Source organism: Thunnus maccoyii, chromosome 13, assembly GCF_910596095.1.
Source record: "Thunnus maccoyii chromosome 13, fThuMac1.1, whole genome shotgun sequence".
Lineage (NCBI taxonomy): Eukaryota > Metazoa > Chordata > Actinopteri > Scombriformes > Scombridae > Thunnus > Thunnus maccoyii.
This window is the reverse complement of record NC_056545.1, coordinates 31,962,490-31,982,241: the sequence shown is the minus strand read 5'-3', so window position 1 is coordinate 31,982,241 and position 19,752 is coordinate 31,962,490. Positions and strand designations below refer to the sequence as shown.

Genomic DNA, 19,752 nt, shown 5'->3' with positions numbered 1-19,752 from the left:
TTGTTTCCTGCCCCAACATGATTTAAAGTGTTTTCTGTGTTCGTCAGGTACTGCTGCTCCATTCAGCTGACATATAATCAGGCTAACATACCTTTATGTTCACCACAAAAGAAAAAAAATACAGCATACCACGCTACTGAGCCACCCTGAATCCCCACAGGAGATATTCATTGACCGCGACAGCCCTGAATGTATTAACATGTTTTGAACGGCCACATTCTGTCACTCAGATCTATCATATCATATTGTTATACAATCAAACACAAATACCAACACATTGTGAGCAGTCACTATGTCTATTCTAACATTGACATGAGCAGCTAATCCCTGTGCTGTGTGGGGAAACTGATCTAAAAGAAACACTTGTTATTAGTGGTCGATGTTTGTCAGTCTGCTGACAAATGATGACCATGATGACTGGAAATGTGCTATTGTCACACCATTTTTTAAATCTGGAGACTGCCTTGAAGCCAGTAACTACAGACCAGTAAGTATACTGCCAGTACCCTCAAAAGTTGCTGAGAAAGTTGTACATTGATCAACTGACAACATTACTTACTGCAAGCAATTTTGGTCTACATCGTATTCAGTTTGGCTTTAGAGCAAAACATTCCAGCAAAACTGCTACCTTTCACTTAATAGCGCAAATTAAATCAAGGCTTGATAAAGGAGTAGTAGTTGGTGCTGTATGTTTAGATATGCGTAAAGCATTCGACACAGTCTGTCTGTTTTAATATCGAAACTCTCTAAATGGGGCGGCTGTGGCTCAGGAGGTAGAGCGGGTCATCCACTAATCGGAAGATGGGCAGTTCGATTCCTGGCTCCTCCAGTCCACATGCCGATGTGTCCTTGGGCGAGATACTTAACCCCAAATTGCTCCTGATGGCTGTGCCATCAGTGTATGAATGTGTGTGAATGGTAAGATTCCTCTGATGGGCAGGTTGGGACCTTGCATGGTAACCCCTGCACCCATTCAGCGTATGAATGTGTGTGAATGGGTGAATGTGATTTGTAATGTAAAAGCGCTTTGAGTGGTCGGACGACTAGAAAGGCACTATACAAGTACAGTCCATTTACCATTTAAATTTAACTTCTCATCTAGAGCACTGGCATGGATGTCCTCATCTTTATCTAATAGGACACAATGTGTTAAAGTTTGTGATGCACTGTCCAGTAACATGAAATGCACAATGGGTGTTCCACAAGGGTCAGTGTTAGGTCCCCTATTATTTAGCCTATATATTAATGATCTCTCTCAACAGTATCATGATGTAGAATTGCAAATGTATGAAGATGACACCGTTGTGTACACACATGCAAAAATAGCTGAGTTAGCAGCTGCTTTACTTATAACTGCGTTGGAAAGGATCACACATTGGCTTGATCCATCATGCCTGAGTCTAAATGTAAACAAGACAAAGGTTATGTTTTTCTGTAAAACCATGGTATAACCTCCTAACGCTGATATTCTCATATTCTCATTGACATAGTCACTGATTTTAAATATCTTGGTGTGACACTGGATCCAAATTAGAATTTTAAGAAATATGTTAAAAATAAAGTACAACTTTTAGCAAATTTTAGACATTAGAGACTGTCTCTCTTTGGACTCATGGATTAAAGCAAAAAAAAAGTTTTTTCAAGCTGCAGCCAGGTCATATTGCCCATCTGCAATTTGTAAAACATTACAAGTTACATTACTTGATGCCTGCTAAACAAATAACACAATATGTAAAATTCTGAGATTTCAGCACCACTCCACACATAACCATGAGGCTCTTTTCGAGTGGTCCTTGGATCTTGGGCTACTCTTCTGACTAATTTTCTTACTGCTTGGTCAGCAATCTTGCAAGGACCTCCTGTGCTTAGCTGGTTGATGGTGGAGTGATGTTGCTTCCACTTGCAGATAACGGCCCCAACGGTGCTTATAGGAACATTTAGGAGTTGAGAAATCATTCAGTAACCTGTACCATTCCTATGTTGCTCAACAGTCTTGTTGCGAAGGTTTCGGGAGAGCTCTTCGCCTCTTATCATCATCAGATGGTTCTTGCATGACAGTTTGGTAACAAATAATGTATTCACAGATGTCTAACCATTATTAAAAAAGTGGAAGTAGTAACAGCCACATGCACTAACAAGCTGATTCTAAACAGCACAGGTAAGAGGACTCATTAGCGAAATCACTTTGTTCAGTGCTTTTTCATACTGCATGTTCAATACTTTTGTCCTGTGTCATTCCAATTTAATGTATATAACTTTTTTTATGGATTGGGATGTTATGATTTCTTTAGCTGTGTTGCCTTATTGAGTTGATACCAATGTCTGGTCTTAATTTCATATGAATAGCTGCACTGGAAATATGTTTCCTGAAAGAAATGTTCACATGTTGAATACTCATTTCCCCCACTGTACATTTCTATTTTTCTTATTAATTATTATTATACACATAAGATTAAGGGAAGACAACACTCTGAAATGGTTATATTTGTTCTGACTTATTACATGAGTTTGCCTAACTTGCATAATTTCATGATAAAAAACAAAGGTTATAATACAGAAATATATTGTACGTGGGTCTATAATAATAAGTTTCATTCTGATAGAAGAACAAGATTTATTTTGTCTCCATTCAACTGTGGTGCCTGGCCTTAAAACACATCCACCCTCACCCACGTGTAGGTTATTAAGAAATTTCACATAGGCTTGGCTATGTTGCAAATTGGGCCTACTGGTACAGAAAAAATAGATTATATAAATTAGGGATGTCAATGATTCATTGATTATGGGTTAATTGTCATTAGTAATTCAACCGATTGAAAATATGTTAACTGATAATGTAGAAGATGAAGGACGTGCAGTGTGACTATCAGAAAATGTTCTCCAGATTTGCTGCAGTATGCAGTTGTGCCACTAGGTGGAGCCTCCTACTCTTTTAATGAGATTGAGTTAAAGGTGTTTTTGGTGATCGCTTGTAAGGGCCGCACAACCTTCCAATGAAGAAAAAAGTTGCAGACTCGCAGCATGCCTTGATCTGCTCACTGTGCCGTCTGGTTGAACTCTGAAGCATAAAGCTGTGAAACTCCAGAGTTGTTGTCTGGCGGCTATGTGGTTTACCTATCTGAGGCTCATGCTAACGCTAAACTAGCATATTGAACAGAAGCAACAACTTGGTTAACGCAGGCTGTGCTGACTGTCAGACAGCAGGACTCTAATTACATTACACATTTCCAACAACATCAACACAAAAGGGATGAACTATATAAGCAACACTCCCCTGATCTCAGTATAAATGCATTTTGGCGGTGGCAGTAAATAGACAGATAAAGTCAGAACGACAGTATGGTTCGTGCTCGGGACATCCGTCCAGCTGAGTAGCTGTTTTCCGCAGCAAGACTAATGTTAGCTACAGTAAACACACATCTCTCCATCATGTAGATCAAGTCTGCAAATTATTTTATATATAACCAGTCAGATGATGTCTGTTGTGGGGAGACTGAGGTAACCTGTTTTACATTTACATTGTTATACTATAGTGATAGTAGTAGTTGATCCGTGATCTGTACGGATCACCCCCCATGGTTCGGCACGCATGTGAACCGCAGATTAATTGCAAAATTTAATGTATCATTTAAGACAAAGTAAACAAACTGCTGTAAGTACAAGTCATGGACAGACAGCGTGTCACTAACAGGGATTTTAAAGTCCAATGACCAAACTAGTATCAAACGGGTCTGAAGTGACATCTGCAGATATTTTAACATGCTATTTAATGTGCTGCAGCTGAGCAGCTAATTAGCCATCTAGCTGCTAACTGACGTTAGCAGGGCACTTTTCTCCGATTAATGTTGAATATTTTATATATTTTAAGACATCTTGAGTGTTGTTTTCATTTAAGACCATGGGCCATGTTCCTTTCTGTAGCTGTAAGTGTTTTACAGAATATATGGAAAGCTAAGTTTTATTTGCCCCCCCCCCCCCCCCCCCCCCCCCCCCCCCCCCCCCCCTTTTTTTGGGCTGATCGGAAAAATGATCCAATCTGTGACTCAAATCCGTGACACAATCTGAACTGTGAGTTTTGTGATCCATTGCACCCCTATTATACTATAATACTCACTGTACCAACAAATTATATACCTTATTTATTTTAGTCTAAAATACAAATTGTGTAATATTTCACTCACTACTGTATATCTGAGCAGGCTGTAAGTTATATACTGTACATAAACACCTACTATACAGCATGTACTATACATAAAGTAGCCTTTGAAATATTCTAGGGGGCGCCCTCAAGTCATTTTGCCACACCCAAGCCCAAGACCCATATAAGACAACTAAATACCGCCCTTCTGATAGGTGTGCCAAGTTTCGTGAGTTTTCAAGCATCCCTAGACCCTCAAGAACAGCTTCCTGTTTCATGGCGAATAATGCATCGCCATGGTAACAACTTTTGATGAAACCTCAAAAGCTTCACCATTTAGCATCATCAACGTCTTAAAATTTAGCTGACCAAATTTTGGGTGGATCTGGTTAACCTGCTAAGAGTAGTTAGTGAAAGTATGGGGCCTGTAACTTCCTCCTGCCAGTAGGTGGTGCTATTACTATGATTAAACATTGGCCTGTACATGTCTTCAGACCAGGACTCTTATCCAACGTGTTTAGGAAAGATCTGACCACATATAGTCGAGTTACAGTTTGTTTTGCAATGGTGAAACGTCAAAATTTGCTGCGTCGTCATGACAACTGCCTTAAATGAAAAGCTACAAGTTTCACAATATAGCACCATGTAGGTCTTTAGGCTTTTCTGACCAAATTTGAAGTGGATGTATTCAACCTGTTAGGCAGAAGTCATAAAAGTACAGCACCTGTAATAGCATGGGCAGCGCTATTACTATGAGTCAATATTTACACGTAATTGTGAAGCCTTATGTAAATCCTTATGAAGAATGAGAAATTTGGGGCCGATTGGACGATGTACATTCAAGTTACAACAACTTCCTGTTTCATCGCCACTTCAAGGGCGTTCAATGAAAACTCAAGATTTGATAACTTTTCATCACAAAGGTCTGATGGAAAGGTAGATGACACTGACCAAATTTGAAGTTGCTCAATGCCATGAGTAATGCCTGGAAACTGTGTGAAAATTGCACACAAAATTCAAAATGGCCAACTTCCTGTAGGAGTTAGGGTATGGTTCCAGGAGGCTTTTTTGTGTGTCTGGACAAGATACATGTGCCTACCAAATTTAGTTAATCTATGTCAAATTTAAGGGTTGGTTCTTTTAATTTGAAATTTTGTAGGGGGCGCCCTTGAGCCATTTTGCCATGCCCATGCCAAAGACACATAAAATATTACATTTTTTCACCACTTCTGAGAATGTGCAAAGTTTCATAAGTTTTCGATCATGTTTAGCCACTCAAAAGTGCATTTCTTTTGGAAGAAGAAGTAGGAGAAGAAGAAGAATTCCTTCAGTTACAAGAGGTCCTTGACACTGCTAGGTGCTCGGGCCCTAATAAAAGCATGTAAACATTAATGTAACACAAGACGGAAAATAAAACCCACTTGTTAACATTTATAAAAAACAAGATAAAATAAAGTAAATATAGAATACATAGAGTGCGTACCTCAGTGGTGGTAATTTGAGACTTCATAAGCGAAAACTCAGAAAGTATTTCGCCATGTGTACACAATCTGTAAATTGGTGCCTAGGTCACTGAAGCCATGAGCACAACAGAACCTCCCTTTTCCCAACGGACACAGACTCACCACTAGTCTTGATTAACCAAAATAAGCCTCTTTCAGCTTACCCAAGAATGTCTTCCCACGGGTTTAACCTCACTGTGCGTCTGGCGCAACCCAGAGCTGCCCCAGAAAAAAATCACGCAAACCTACCACTGACGTCAGCACCTATGTAACATAAGATGGAAAACAAAACCCACTTGATAATAAAAGATACAGATATAAGATAAGATAAATAAAGTGAAACTAAAAATACATAGAATGCGTCACATAAGGTGGAAGATAAAACCCACATAAAATGGAATACATACTGAATAGTAATAAGAATAAAATATAATAAAAACAAAGTTAAAACATGGAATACATAGTAGGGCTGTCATGATATCAGATTTTCACAACACGTTTATCATGGCCAAAAGAATTCACAATAACAATATTATCGTAATATCGAATGAAAATTTGAAAAAAAATGCAATCAATCAAATCATCTTTAACTTTGTTTATTGTGTGTTTTGCCTGTTTTCTGGCAAATGAATTACACTCAAAATATGAGTGTAGGGGGGTGGAGAAAGAGTCGGTAACAATAACTGTACATAGTCTGAAAGAAGTTTGAACACACTGAAGTATAAGGTTTTTATTTCCACCTGGATATTGCAGATGACCTATAGCTTTGACTTACAGATGGGAAAATAAGTATTCAATACGTCAGCATTAAATTGGAATGACAAAGGAAAAAAGAATTCAACACGCAGCAAGAAAAAGCACTGAACCAGGTGATTCCACTAATAAGTCTTCTTACCTGTGCTAATTAGAATCAGCTTGTTTAGTGCATGTGGCTATTAGCACTTCCACTCTTTTAAAAAGGGTTATCTGGGACATCTGTGCATCATATGTTACCAAGCTGTCATGCAAGCACCATCTCATGATGGGTAGAGGCAAAGACAAAGGTTTGTTTGTTTGCTCGTTGTCTGACAGAGGTGTTGATTGTACCTGTTGTTGTGATTGTATCTTGAAATGGTTTGCATCAACCGAATCACAAGAATCTTAGCTTTCCAAAGATGTGCCGCATGAGTACCTACTTAAAGACAGGAGTTGTGTACATAGCATAATTGTGTACTTAACAGTGTGACAGGCCGTGGATGGGCCATTGGAACATTATGGGTTTTAAGAGGCGCTGGATTATTTACATGATATTATCATATGTGCATTATTAACATAATATCAATATTTCATTTTTTAAATATCACAGTTATCATCAATACCGGTATATTGCAACACCCCTAATAAATAGAATGTATAAAATCAATTAAAATACAACATTTTAAAAGAGGAACAGTAGTGCATATGTGCGAAGCACACTGAGCAAAAAGCTCGTTAAAGGCTAAGGTGAAGAGATAAGTTTTCTTTTTAAAATATTAAACAAGCTGGCTGATATCTATTGGTAGTGTGTTCCATAGCTTTGGGCTGCATCCCCGATTTTCTTTCAGCTGTTGCTGGGAATCTCCAATAAACCACCAGCAGATGATCGCAGTGTTCTTGAAGGCAAATAGTTAACAAGGGAGTTAGCAATGCAGCTTAAGGGCTCTGTATTTAAGGAGGAGGACCTTAAAGTCAATTCTAAATGTTACAGGAAGTCAGTGCAGAGCAGTTAAAACTGGACTGAGGTGTTCTCTCCTCTTGGTTCTGGTTAATATCTGAGCTGCAGAGTTTTGAATGAGCTGAAGTCTTGTTCTTGAAGTTTTGGGAGGCCAATAAAAAGTGCATTATAGAATCAAGTTGGCTTGAAATTAAGGCATGAATCAGTTTTTCTGCATCTTTTTGATTTATAAATGGTTGCACTTAACAGTGTTTCCCCTATAATAGAACAGGCCTGGCTGCCGCCAGACCAATGAGAACCCCCGCCAGGCCAAAAATATTTTTTTATTGCCAAAAATAATGCCAAATACCCATTCATCCAGAAATCAATTGCGAGTAAATAATAGTCTATGTTGTTGCCTGTGAAACTGCAGGTAGTGTAACTCCTTTTAAGGAATAGGGCAGTGCGTAAGCGAGTGAGTGGTTAAGCAAGAGAGCAAGTGGCAGAAAACTGACAGTGAATGCGAGCGCAGCAGAGGAAAAGGTTAGCAGTAAATTGTCAGTCTGGCAGTAAATGTACAGTACAGGCTACAGTGTGTCAGGTAACAAACGCTGCAGCTTCCCAAGACCAAGGGGGAGGAAGGGGGTTAGTTCCGAAGTTAGCAACAATGGTTTAGCCTAACCTGAACACACTGAAAAGAGAAATACAAAATGGAGAAATGTGTGGCTGCTAATCACCCAGGCCAAAGCAGTCAACCCAGTGGAAACAGTGCTTCAGCTATGTTTCTGAGGTGGAAAAAATATGTTTTTGTCACCTTGTTAATGTTGAACTTGAAGCCTAGATCTGAATCTAAGATAATACCAAGATTTGTAACCTCAGATTTAATCCAGGGAGTTAAATTCCCCAGATTATCAAACAGCATTTCTCTTTTTGTTTTGGGGCTGACAAATAGGATTTCAGTTTTTTCCTCATTTAACTTTAAGAAATTATTGCTTATCCATGTATTTATTGCCAAAAGACAGGTAGTAATGAAGTTTATAGCTGCATCATCTTTTGGTTCAATGGAGATGTACAGTTCTGTGTCATCCACATAACTATGGAAACATACATTGTGCTCTCTGATGATGTCACCAAGTGGCAGCATGTACAGTGAGAATAATAATGGACCAAGGCAGCTTCCTTGTGGAACCCCAAAGCAGTTGTCATGTTCCTCAGACACAAGATCTCCAAGACTGCCATAAAACTTTCTTCCTTTGATGTAGTAATAATCTTGGAAAAGTAATCCTTTCTTGCCAGACGTATTACTTTGTTAAAGAAAGTAATGGCTTCTTTGTATATATTAAAGTGAACTGTGAGCTTAGTTTTCCTTCATTTTCTGTCAGCTGCTTGACAGATTCTCTTGATCTCATTAACACTGTTATTGTTTAACCATGGGGAGATTCTTTCAGTCGACCTCTGACTAAAAGTTAAAACTTTTAGTGGAGCAACAGTATTTAAAGCAGACAGTACACTGTTGAAATTTTCAACCATGTCATTTAAAGAACAGTCATAACTATATCAAATGATCTCATAATATTAGAGAACTTTGCTTCAGCCTCGCCATCTAGGAACCAAAAATTCCCTTTCAGTCTTTGTTAAGGTTAGGTTGGCATCAAAAAACACACAATGATGATCAGAAATGGTTAATTCAAATACTGAAACATTATCAATGTTTAACCCTCCTGTTATTAAAAAGTCTAGAGTGTTACCATGCTGATGTTTACATGCAAAGGCGAGTTATGATGGAGAATATGTTGGGATGGTTGGCATCAACCGAATCACAAGAATCTTAGCTTTCCAAAGATGTACTGCATGGGTACCTAGTTAAAGAGGAGTTGTGTACATAGCATAATTGTGTACTTAACAGTGTTAATTGATTGTTAATTCAAATACTGAAACATTATCAATTTTTAATCCTGCTGTTATTACAAAGTCTAGAGTATTACCTGCTGATGAGTGGCATCATTTACATGTTGGGTGAGTTCAAAACTGTCCAGTACATTCATAAGCTCCACATCTTTGGAGTCATTTGGAGTTAATCTTTTATTAATATAGTTGTTCAGATCTCCATTCAGGATTAACCTATCATGTGTAGTGATACCAAGTGAGATCAATTCTGAGAATTCCTGTAGAAATAGTGATGAATATAGTAAGTAAAATTTTTACATTACTTACGAGTTGGATGGGTGTCTGGGCAGTGCCAGCGCCTGTTTTAGCTGGGTCGGTGTGCCAGGTGGTGTTCTGCCAAAGCTTTGGTCACTGTAAGATCTTCTTATGGGACTCTGTCATACAGGAAGAAATATCAGGCAGGGTTATTTTTTACAGCTGTGACAAAGCTGTGTAGGGTTTTGAAAGAAGTGACACCTGCTCTTTGTAACTGATAATAGCAATAGAAAATAAGGTTACAGCATCTAGTTTGACAACAGTGTGGGACAGCAGTATGGGCTAGCAGAAAGAGCAGTGGCATTATGTGCAGAGCAGGTGGTAATAAGACTGAAAAGGTTATTGATTATTAGGGATGCACGATATTATCGGCACGTCATCGGTATCGGCCGATAAAAGCTCTAAAATGAAATATCAGCATTGGCCATTTCTGCCGATTATGAGAGGCCGATTTGTCGCCTTTCCCTGCGCTGTCTGACTGTGCTTCCCCCCACGGACTGTTTCACCCTGATGGTCCCGGTGCTTCCTCCGCAGCACCGGGACCATCAGGAGCATCGAGCCCCGGTTTGTTATTCAAGTTAAAGTGGGAAGACGCAGCGGGTCTGACGGGCAGCTTGAGTGAAGTGGAGCCTGATGAGGAAACACCTGGACCATCAGAGAGAAACAGTCCATGGAGGAGCTGCTAAGTTCGACTGCACAGACAGGAAACACCTCGGCTGACAGGATATACCACTCTGTTTGGGGGGGGCAAAAAAATCCTTTTGGTTAGTAATGGTGGTTGGCAACCAGCGTATTAGGTGCAATACTGCCACCTTCTGCTCTGGAGTTTGGACCAGAGATTAAATCCTACACATTAATCCTGTCTGTCTAATAAACTCAAAGAAAACTCTACTGCTCCACCAACTTGGCAGGTTCATTAAAGTTTTAATGCTGAGCTCCTGAACTCCAGTCTTCCTAAGTTCTTCCTTCATATATTGTCTTTCTTGATCATACTCAGTACAATCTATGCTTGCATGCATAATAGTCTCCTCAGCCATCTGGAAAAAAATATGTACATATATCAGTATGGGCATCAGCAATCGGCCACAGTGAGTTGGAAATATTGGCATATCGGATATCGGCAAAAAATCCAATATAGTGCATTCCTATTGATTATGCCTGATATATTTCATGAAGGTAGCAGGGGATGTGTTATATTATTCAGTAAGAAATTAGATGAAAAGGGAAAGAAGTATGCATGTGGAAAACTATCAACTATAGGCAACAGTCCAAAAATTCCAGACAGAAAAAAAGACAGGTAACGCAATGTTGCCTTCACATGTACTGTGGGGTGTAGTGTGTCGAAGCAGACTAACAGAGAGTGTCTGAATAACAAAGTGGTGGAAGCAGACTATTACTTTTCCTGTCTGAGATCTTTTGTCCTGCACCTACATACTTGTAGAAAGCCAATTACAGACCCAGTTACTCGTATACATGGTCAAGAAATTGCCACTCTCCAGGAGAAATCGAGCTGAGGAAACCATGTTTCTCTAATCCCCTACCCTGATTACTGAAATGACAGTTACGTACCATAACTCCATATTCTATGAGTATACGCGCAGCCCTCTAAGACTTTCACTTGTGGGTTTATCCCTCATGCGCCTGTGGAGCATTGAGAAAATTTAGTCCAGCTCCAGTCACGGTCTAAACTTGAGTATAAATTGCATCGAAACCGTACAGTCAGGTCCCAGAACGGCTTTTTCTTCAGCTATTCACAGCCAGTGGGGCCAAGAACTTAGAGGGCTGTGCCTTTACTCATAGAATCTGGAGTTACGGTACGTAACAATCATTCTATTTCATATAGGCTTCACCCTCTGAGGCTGTCGCTAGTGAGTTAAGGGTGAAGCAGGATATAGTCAATGCCATACTGTATCTGTCTGGTACCACAAGCATAAACACACATCTACTTCAAGAAAACGAGCAAAAACGCTCCATGCCCCGCCACTGCGTCATGCGTAAAAGTGCGTCACAGAATCCCAAAGAGCCCCAAGAGGTACAGTTTGGAAGAAATGACAGCTGGGAATAAATAAGCCTACTGCTGAGAGAAAGCTAAGACGAAGGTTACGCACTGTAACAGACCAGCGAGGAACAGAGTAGGCACAGTATGTGGGATGAGGTCAGGACAATAAGCCTATTGCTGTGAGGAAGCTGAGATGAAAGTTATGCACTATAAAAGTCCAGCGAGGAACAGAATGGGCACAGTATGGGGGAATGAGGGCAGGACAATAACCCTTTTGCTTTGAGGAAGCAAAGACGAAGGTTATGCATTGTAACAGTCCAGTGAGGCGCAGAATAGGGAAATAACTGTCCATGCGCCAACAAGCAGGAGAGAAAGCGCACAGCCAAATCCCCTGATATCCATCACTCTGACAGAACGCTCAGAACAGAGTGAGTGACAGAAAAACGGGAGACGTCCCACAGATAAATGCGAATGAAAGAGCAGGGGGAGGACCAAGAAGCTACAGTGCAAATGTCCTCCACTGTCACTCCTCCATGCAACACCGTGAAGGATGAAATTCCTCTGATGAGTGCACTCTAATGCTCTCCAGAGGCTTCACCCCAGAAGAGAGATACGCCTTTGAAACAGCCTCACACAGCCAGTGTGACAGACGCTGTGCAAACAGTGGAAGCCCCTGAGATGCATGAACAGACGCTAGGAGCGGCGCAAGTTAGCCGTCACTCAATGAATCAGGCCAGCAGACATAACAGGCAGAGATGAGACATGGCCTCCTCCTCAAACTTGTGAGAGGGGGAAAACACCCCTCCGGAGTTATCACTCTCAATCTGAACGAGCTAGTGATACTTTTAGGCATGAAAGCTGGGTTTGGACACAGGATAGCTGAGCTGCCATCTCCCTGGATCCTGAGACATGATAGAGCCACAGAAAGAGCAGATAAATCACTGCCTCTTTTCACAAACGTTAGAGCTAAAAGCAGAGCTGTCTTGGCTGAGTGAAACCTAAGCGGAACTCGATCTAAAGGTTCGAAGGGGCTTTAACCAGCGCAAGGGATGCCATGGTGAGGAAAATTTCCCACCAACTAATAAACTTATGACAGTTATTACCGGTTATGCCGGACATTTTACAAAATAAGATATTCGTCAATGACGCTCATCCGTAGAGCACTTACTTTGATCTTTAACATTAGATTTTTAGTTTAGATCTTCCCCTTATTTGAGAGTTAGTGATGGCAGGCCTCAGGCTTCTGCCAGTGGGTCGTCCTCTGTGTACAGCCGGGCTGCGGTGCACACAAACGGGGACGAGCCACTTAGAACCAGAACCAGAGCAACTCGCCTGCCAGACAGAGACACACCAAGAGCAGGCTGAGCAGGCAGAGAACGGGAGAGTTGCTGCCAAAAAAAGGGACCGAGACCAGGGGAGACATAAGAGCAGCTGCTCGCTAACAGCTAGCGTTACATTTGTTTACAGCAGCAAGATTGAAAACAGACGTTTTCAACTCTGCTACTTTTTGCTGTAACTCTGCTGCTCCCGGAGCAGACCCTGTCAGTTTATAATAGTAGCATACATCATCCGACTAAGTATTGATAACACACTTGATACTTTTTTTCATTTGATGAACGTGGGTGCTGATAAGCGAAAATGAAATAAATGGGTTTGTTTCTACAGAAAAAAGCCAAACTATGGTATGGGCAGTGGGCAAGTTACGTAATCTGTGCAACATCATGTAACACCGGTAACATTGACCACCATGGCAAGCGTAACCAGCATGCGTAACCAGCATGCGTAAAAGCAGCACTAAATCCCACTGAGGAGCCAGAGAGCGTGACATCAGCTGGTGTAGAGCTGTGCGATTAATCAAATTTTATTTTTGATTACGATTTTGGCTTCCAATGATTATGAAAACAAGATAATCGAGATAAAACGTTTATTGTTCATTATTGTCATTTCATAATGATGCTCTCGTTTTGTCTTGTGTTGCAAATCCAGCACTCTTTCCTTTACAGCGATGCGCTTTCGCTCCTCCCTAAACGCCACCGACAGGCGTTGAGTGTCTCTGTCCACAGAACTGGCCATCTGTCAGCAGCAGCTGCTGACCAGTGGCCGGCTAACCTGCCTTCACCGGGCTGACTGAAATTTACTGTACCAAAATAGTTTGAATGTTGGCTCCACCGGAAGAAATCAACGGTGTTTGTACTTATTGATTCATTCATTTATTTCCTTGCTCACTGTAGCAAGTGAATCTGCCTGTAGTGAAACCAGATAACTGGTGCTTCCTCCGCAGGCTCCACTTCACTGTGGGACCTGCGGAGGAAGCACACCAGGACTGTCAGGATGTAGTAGTCCGTGGAGGTGCCACAGTGTTCGGCTGCACAGATAGGAAACCCCTCGGTTGACAGGATGTACCACTCTGTTTGAAAAAACTTTTTCCTCTTCTACTTTTTGGTTTATAACGGTGGTTGGCAACAAGCGTATTAGGTGCATTACCGCCTTCCTCTGCTTCGGACGATGGACCAAAGATTAAATCCAACACACACACTCAAAGAAAACAACTGCTCCACCCACCTGACAGGTTCATTAAAGTTTTAATGCCGGGCTCCTGAACTCCATATATAGTCTTTCTTGATCAGTAGTACAATCTATGATTGCATGTGTAATAGTCTCCTCAGCCAGGTGGAAAAAAATATGTGCATATATCTGCATTGGCAATCGGCAAAAATGAGAGTCAAAGAGTAATTATGTTAAATAATTGTGATCTCAATATTGACCAAAATAATCATGATTATTATTTTTGCCATAATTGAGCAGCCGTAGGCTGGTGTCTCCTCACACCTCTCAGGAAGGGTTTTGGGGATGGCTAAACACCAACTGTCACCGAAACCCTTGTGACAAGATGAAATAGCAGCAGCATAAGTTTTCATTGTGCTGAAAGCCAGTTCCTGTTCACTAGTAGTTGCAAGTATGAAAGCACGTGAGACAGGGAACACACAGTGGGATCCAGGATCAGCGGCCAGACCCACAGACACTGGTCTATTACCGGGTAATTCGAGATCACTCCCTTTGCCTGGAAGAGAGCGTCCTCGCGCCACGGGAGTTCCCACGGCTGGCCTGATCAGCCACTGCAGGCATGGAAACCATGATGCGCCCGTGCATTGCGCAGCTATCAGGATCACTGACAGTGACTCTCCCTGCACTCGGTCCAGGAACCAAGGGATGAGCAGGACTGGTGGGAAGGTGTATAGGAGCATTTTGGGCCACAGGTGATGCGCAAATGCATCCACTCCCAGCAGAGGATTGCCTAATTTGGTCCAAATCTGGGAGACCAGTTCAGGATGGAGACTCCAGTCCCCCTGATGAGAGCCCCCCCTTGACATAATGTCTGCCCCTCTGTTCAGCTCACTGGGAATATACACTGCTCTGATGGAAAGTAAGTGTGTGTGCGCCCAGTACAGCAGCCGTCTGGCTATGTTCAGAAGCTGCGCTGAGTACACTCCTCCCTGACGATTTATGTAGGCTGCTGTCGCTTTGTTGTCTGTGCAAATCAGCACATGTTGATTCTGCAGCAGCAGGGCGAAATGCTGTATCACTCTCTACACAGTGAGAAGTTCTAGCGCGTTTATGTGGAGAGACATGTGAGCTGGCCACTGTCCTCCCACCACCTATGACAGATGCGTTCCTTCCCACCCTGAGAAAGATGCATCTGTGAACACCGAGATGTGTGATGCACCCCTGCCCAGAGGAACCCCTGTTGACAGGATATAGAGATTTTTCCAGTGGGCCAGATCGGGACGACCACATGACCCACTGACATCATGCCCAGCAGCTGCATGACAGAGAGAGCTGTCACAACATTGTGAGATGTGACATAGCAGAGGAGAGCTGTCAGCGCCTCTGCTCTCTGCCATGAGAGCCAAGCTCTCATGCTGACTAAGTTTGTGTTGTGTTGTCAATCAGTTTGGGGGGGGGTTAGCAGGCAGCTACACATTTTTCTGTTTTCTATTTACCTGTTTAGCGCTCCATGGTTTAAATGGTAAATGGTAAATGGACTGTACTCGTATAGTCTTCCAACCACTCAAAGCACTTTTACACTACAAATCACATTCACCCATTCACAACGTAATCAGGTTAGGCAAACCCATTGTTGCTAACTTTGGAGCTAACCCCTTCACTTTTCTAGCAGTTGGGGAAACAACAGATGTTACTTTTCATGGTCTTGACAAGCTGAAGAATTTATTAACTGACACACTGTAGTCTGTACTGTACATTTAACGCCAGACAAATTACTGCTAACCTTTTCCTCTGCTCCGCTCGCATTCACCGTTATTTTCCTGCCGCTCACTCTCTCGCTTAACCACTCACTCGCTTACGCTCTTCCCTATCCCTTAAAAGGAGTTACGCTACCTTCAGTTTCCCAGACAACGACACAGATAAGATAAAAAATCATTTTTTTAACTCACGTTTTGAGACAGCGCTGCTCAGCAGCTACCAAATGCTCTTGATTTGCCAATGAATGGATATTTGGCCTTATTTGTGACATTTAAAAAATTATTTATTGGCCTGGCCGGGGTTCTCGTTGGCCTGGCGGCCTGCCAAGCCTGTACTATTATAGGGGAAACACTGGGAATGATTCTGTCCCGGGCTCTTTGATCCATATAAGCAGTTGATCACTGTAACCGTGATCACTATAGGTGGTTTTCACTGTGCTTGTTGACCCCCATGCCTAGCTACCTGCAGCTAGACCTGCTGCAGCTACGGTTACCACGGTAACACAATCACGTAACACCCACCACAGAGTCAAGCTGATCACTGCTGAGTGAACAGCTCAAGTGATGGGACAATAGTTATTCTCTCAGACTTGACATAAAAAATGACTTGCCTGCTAAATGCCGACCAATATTCCTGCTGCAAAGTTGGCCTCTTAATGACAACACTGGAATAAAGACATTTAGGCAATAGAGGCAATAAAGAATAGACTTCTACAGGAATAAATTTGAAAAGTTTACTGTACTGGTCCGAATATAAGATGGTTTTCTTTCCTGGAAATATGTCTGAAAAAGTGGGGTCGTCTTACATTTGGGGTCTAGACAATTTCGTGTTCACAACATCAGCTACTCTTTTTGAATGGATAATGTACCGGTGTAAAACATGGAGTGTTGCATTATGCTTTGTTTGTAGCCTTAATGTTACTAGGCTAGCAAGTGTCTTAAAGTCTGTTCACAGTAAGTGTGTTAGAGTCAGTCAGCCCAAAAAGTGTTTCGTTAGTCCAGTTTAATATGCAGGAGTTTCTGAAAGCTTGTGTAACATGTTTTTCTGCCACAGAGGAAACGAATTCATGATGAGTTAAAACAAGTTCAAAGCATCTTCCAACATCTCTACTGCAGAAACAGAATGTAAAGTTGCCAAATACCACTGTCACAGATGGTAAGGAGCTCCATAGACAACTAACTGCAAAATAAATAATTTTTGACTGCTTCCAAGAACCTGGTAGGAGAGAGTGTGAGTATATAACTGTGATATGATGTAAGTTTTATTAAAAAAGTATTTTCCCATTAACAGGTATTGTAAAAGCGGGGGTCGTATTATAATCAAGATCGCCTTACATTCGAGCCAATATGGTATTTAGGAACCAATTATTTTATAAAATCTGAGGTTTAAATTATTTTTTGTGGTGGTTACCGCGACAGTTTAAATGGCTTCGCTAATTTATGCAATAAGGAAAAAATCAAAACCGAGGCAGCCCTACCTGTAGTGCTTCTCTATAGAAGACTTCTCCAGACAGACATTCCCAGCACGGTTCCAGACCCAGAGGGCCGCAGATAGTTGGCTTGGATGGGGTGAAAAGAGGTCTGGGGCTCATATCAGGGGCTTCTGTGGATGAAATATTAAAACAAAAGTTTAAGAAAGAAGACAGAATGAGAATTTCAAATCAAGTCCAATTTTGTTTTGTAAAGCAGAGAAAATGAATAAACATGCTCTATATATTTACCAAAAACCTGAAACCTTTACCAGAAACCTACCTTTTCATGGTGGAACCTGAATAACTCTATTTAAGACCTTTTAATAATTTTTGTAGGCCTTTAATTTCTTTAAGTTCAGTTGTAAAAATCTGGATCATCAGCAGCAGTTATTCACCGTTTACTGAATCATATGACAGCACAGAGTTTAACAAGTCTCTTTATAAATAAACCTTGGTTGCACAGAGTGCATGTAAGTTGGACAAACCATCCCACGGTATCTCAAAATTACTGTCATATTCTTCAGAAAACAATATGAGAATATGTACGATGGGAGTGTCAGTCACTGAAATCTGTTGCCATCTGTTCAACAACATATTCTGAACATTTCCAAACTTAAATGAGGAATTTATTGAACCTCGGAAGCTCTGACACTCCATTCATTTTCCAAAAATATGAAAAACTGGCACATCTAAAATTTCCTAGTCGAGGACAAATTACTTTTCACTTGTTTATTTGGTTCACATCACAATAGAAAAAACACTTGTGCATTTTGGCACAGACCCTATTTCAGAGCGTTTGAAGTATACAGGTTCAATTTGGTCATATTTACAAGGGCAGAGTTAATATACAGCTGGGATTTGGACCCAATTACTTAGGAACCTATCACTGTTCTTATCCCATGGTTCTAGATACATGCACCAATCACAAGTATATAGTTAAACCTGATTTAAACCACATTACATACAATATGAAACTTCACAAAACACTTTTTCTGGCAATCATTGATTCACTATTAAGAACATACACTAGGTGGCAATAAGGAGACATTATTGATTACAAACAGTCTTAACTTAAAAGGCATTTTAAGCTGAAGTCATATTAAGTCCATTTGGTGTCACAGTGTTGAGTGTGTATGTCTAAAACATTTCTCCCTGGCCAGTATCTTCAGAACTCTCCATACATTGTTCAGACTTTGCACACTGGTTGAGAAACACTGAGCATTTGGGAACCTACCTGTGTATGTCAGCCTATCAGGAACCTGCATGGTGTAAGCAGGTGGGGGATCCATGGGCTGCTCTCCCTCCTCCTCCAGCCACTGCCGTCCAGTGCCGACACTCAGACGCTCAGGGACACGCATGTTTTTGTTGATGGCCTCCATGAAGGCCGGATCACGGACAGGGACCTGGGACATCTCCCTTGGGTACAGAGTGAATACCGTCATCATGTGAACACACCTGTACAAAGTTATATTTCTAGTTTAAGCATCTTGGTGAGAAGTCTTGTGTATATTTTACTTAAATTATAAAGCATCCTTCTCATTTGTGTTTTCATCTTGGTTTTACATGCTTTTAACGGCTAAGGAACATTGTGATGCAAAAAGATTTCAAATGTACATACACAAGTTACTGCGAAAGTATAGAAGTATCTTCTGTTGTACATTCATTACAAGAGACTTAGTACCAATTTGCATAGAGAGGGTTCATTTCTCCTTGACTTTTAAAAATATAAGGGTTGTATAGATTCCATGCAGTCCAGAAAAGTGCAGTTTGCAGCATTCTCATATACTGTGATTGTTGCTAAAGTAAGGTTGCAGGAAGGTTGCTGGGGAAAACGTTCCACCGTTGTATATTGAGGTCAGATGGATACATATGGTTGCTTGATGTTTAAGACTATGGTATTGATATTCATTTCATACATTAGTTTTAAAAAACACTATGTTCGAGTTTTCACAATCGATCATTTTCTTTCCCCTAGTTCGAAAATACCCTGACTGACGACAGAAACATTTAGTGGACATGAGAGTTTTGGAAGCTACAATGCAGTAAAATGTCACTCATCATTCACAGTTTAACATGACAATTGGACTTGGTTTCACTGCTCCTTTACTGAGCTGATGATTACTTTACACATCCTGGCTAGCACGAAAGAATGTGTTTGTATCCTTGAGAATGTACCATCCCATTCAATTTCAAAATGTACACAGCATTGTTTACATGCAAAGACAGCACTTAGTGTAACCCCATCTAGCCAAGAAGCTAACTAGTTGCTAGCAACAGGTTGCTGACAGTAGCGAACAAGAGGTCAAATTTCATAACTCACGACAGGACACAATACTATGGCAAGTAACAGCAAGTATATTACGTTTAAAAGCAAAGTAGGAGGTAAAGTATCTCTGTATGACAAACCTTAATTAAGGAGCACAAAGTGAGTTTGTCACAGTGTCAAACTAACTGAAAGAATTTGTTGTTTTGCTAACATGCTTCGTACAACTAAGCTTGCTAACA

At 41.0% G+C, this 19,752-nt stretch overlaps 1 protein-coding gene across 6 annotated transcripts in view; it reads right to left on the bottom strand.

The window, feature by feature from the left end:
* LOC121909763 (mitochondrial fission factor homolog A) overlaps positions 1–19,752 on the bottom strand; it is a 41,322-nt gene extending 21,570 nt beyond the window's left edge. For 2 of the 6 annotated variants that reach the window (XR_006099512.1, XM_042430433.1), the window contains exons 1-4: positions 19,654–19,749; positions 18,482–18,702; positions 17,254–17,378; positions 9,527–9,633 (exon numbers count right to left, since the gene is read on the bottom strand). Coding sequence is in view for 5 of the 6 variants with exons in the window: in XM_042430433.1 (XP_042286367.1) it covers positions 9,527–9,633; positions 17,254–17,378; positions 18,482–18,692 (443 nt within the window). In the remaining variant the exon portion in view is untranslated. Of the gene's footprint in view, positions 1–9,526; positions 9,634–17,253; positions 17,379–18,481; positions 18,703–19,653 lie in introns of all 6 variants that reach the window. The other 4 variants (XM_042430429.1, XM_042430432.1, XM_042430431.1 and 1 more) reach the window with 3 other exon arrangements.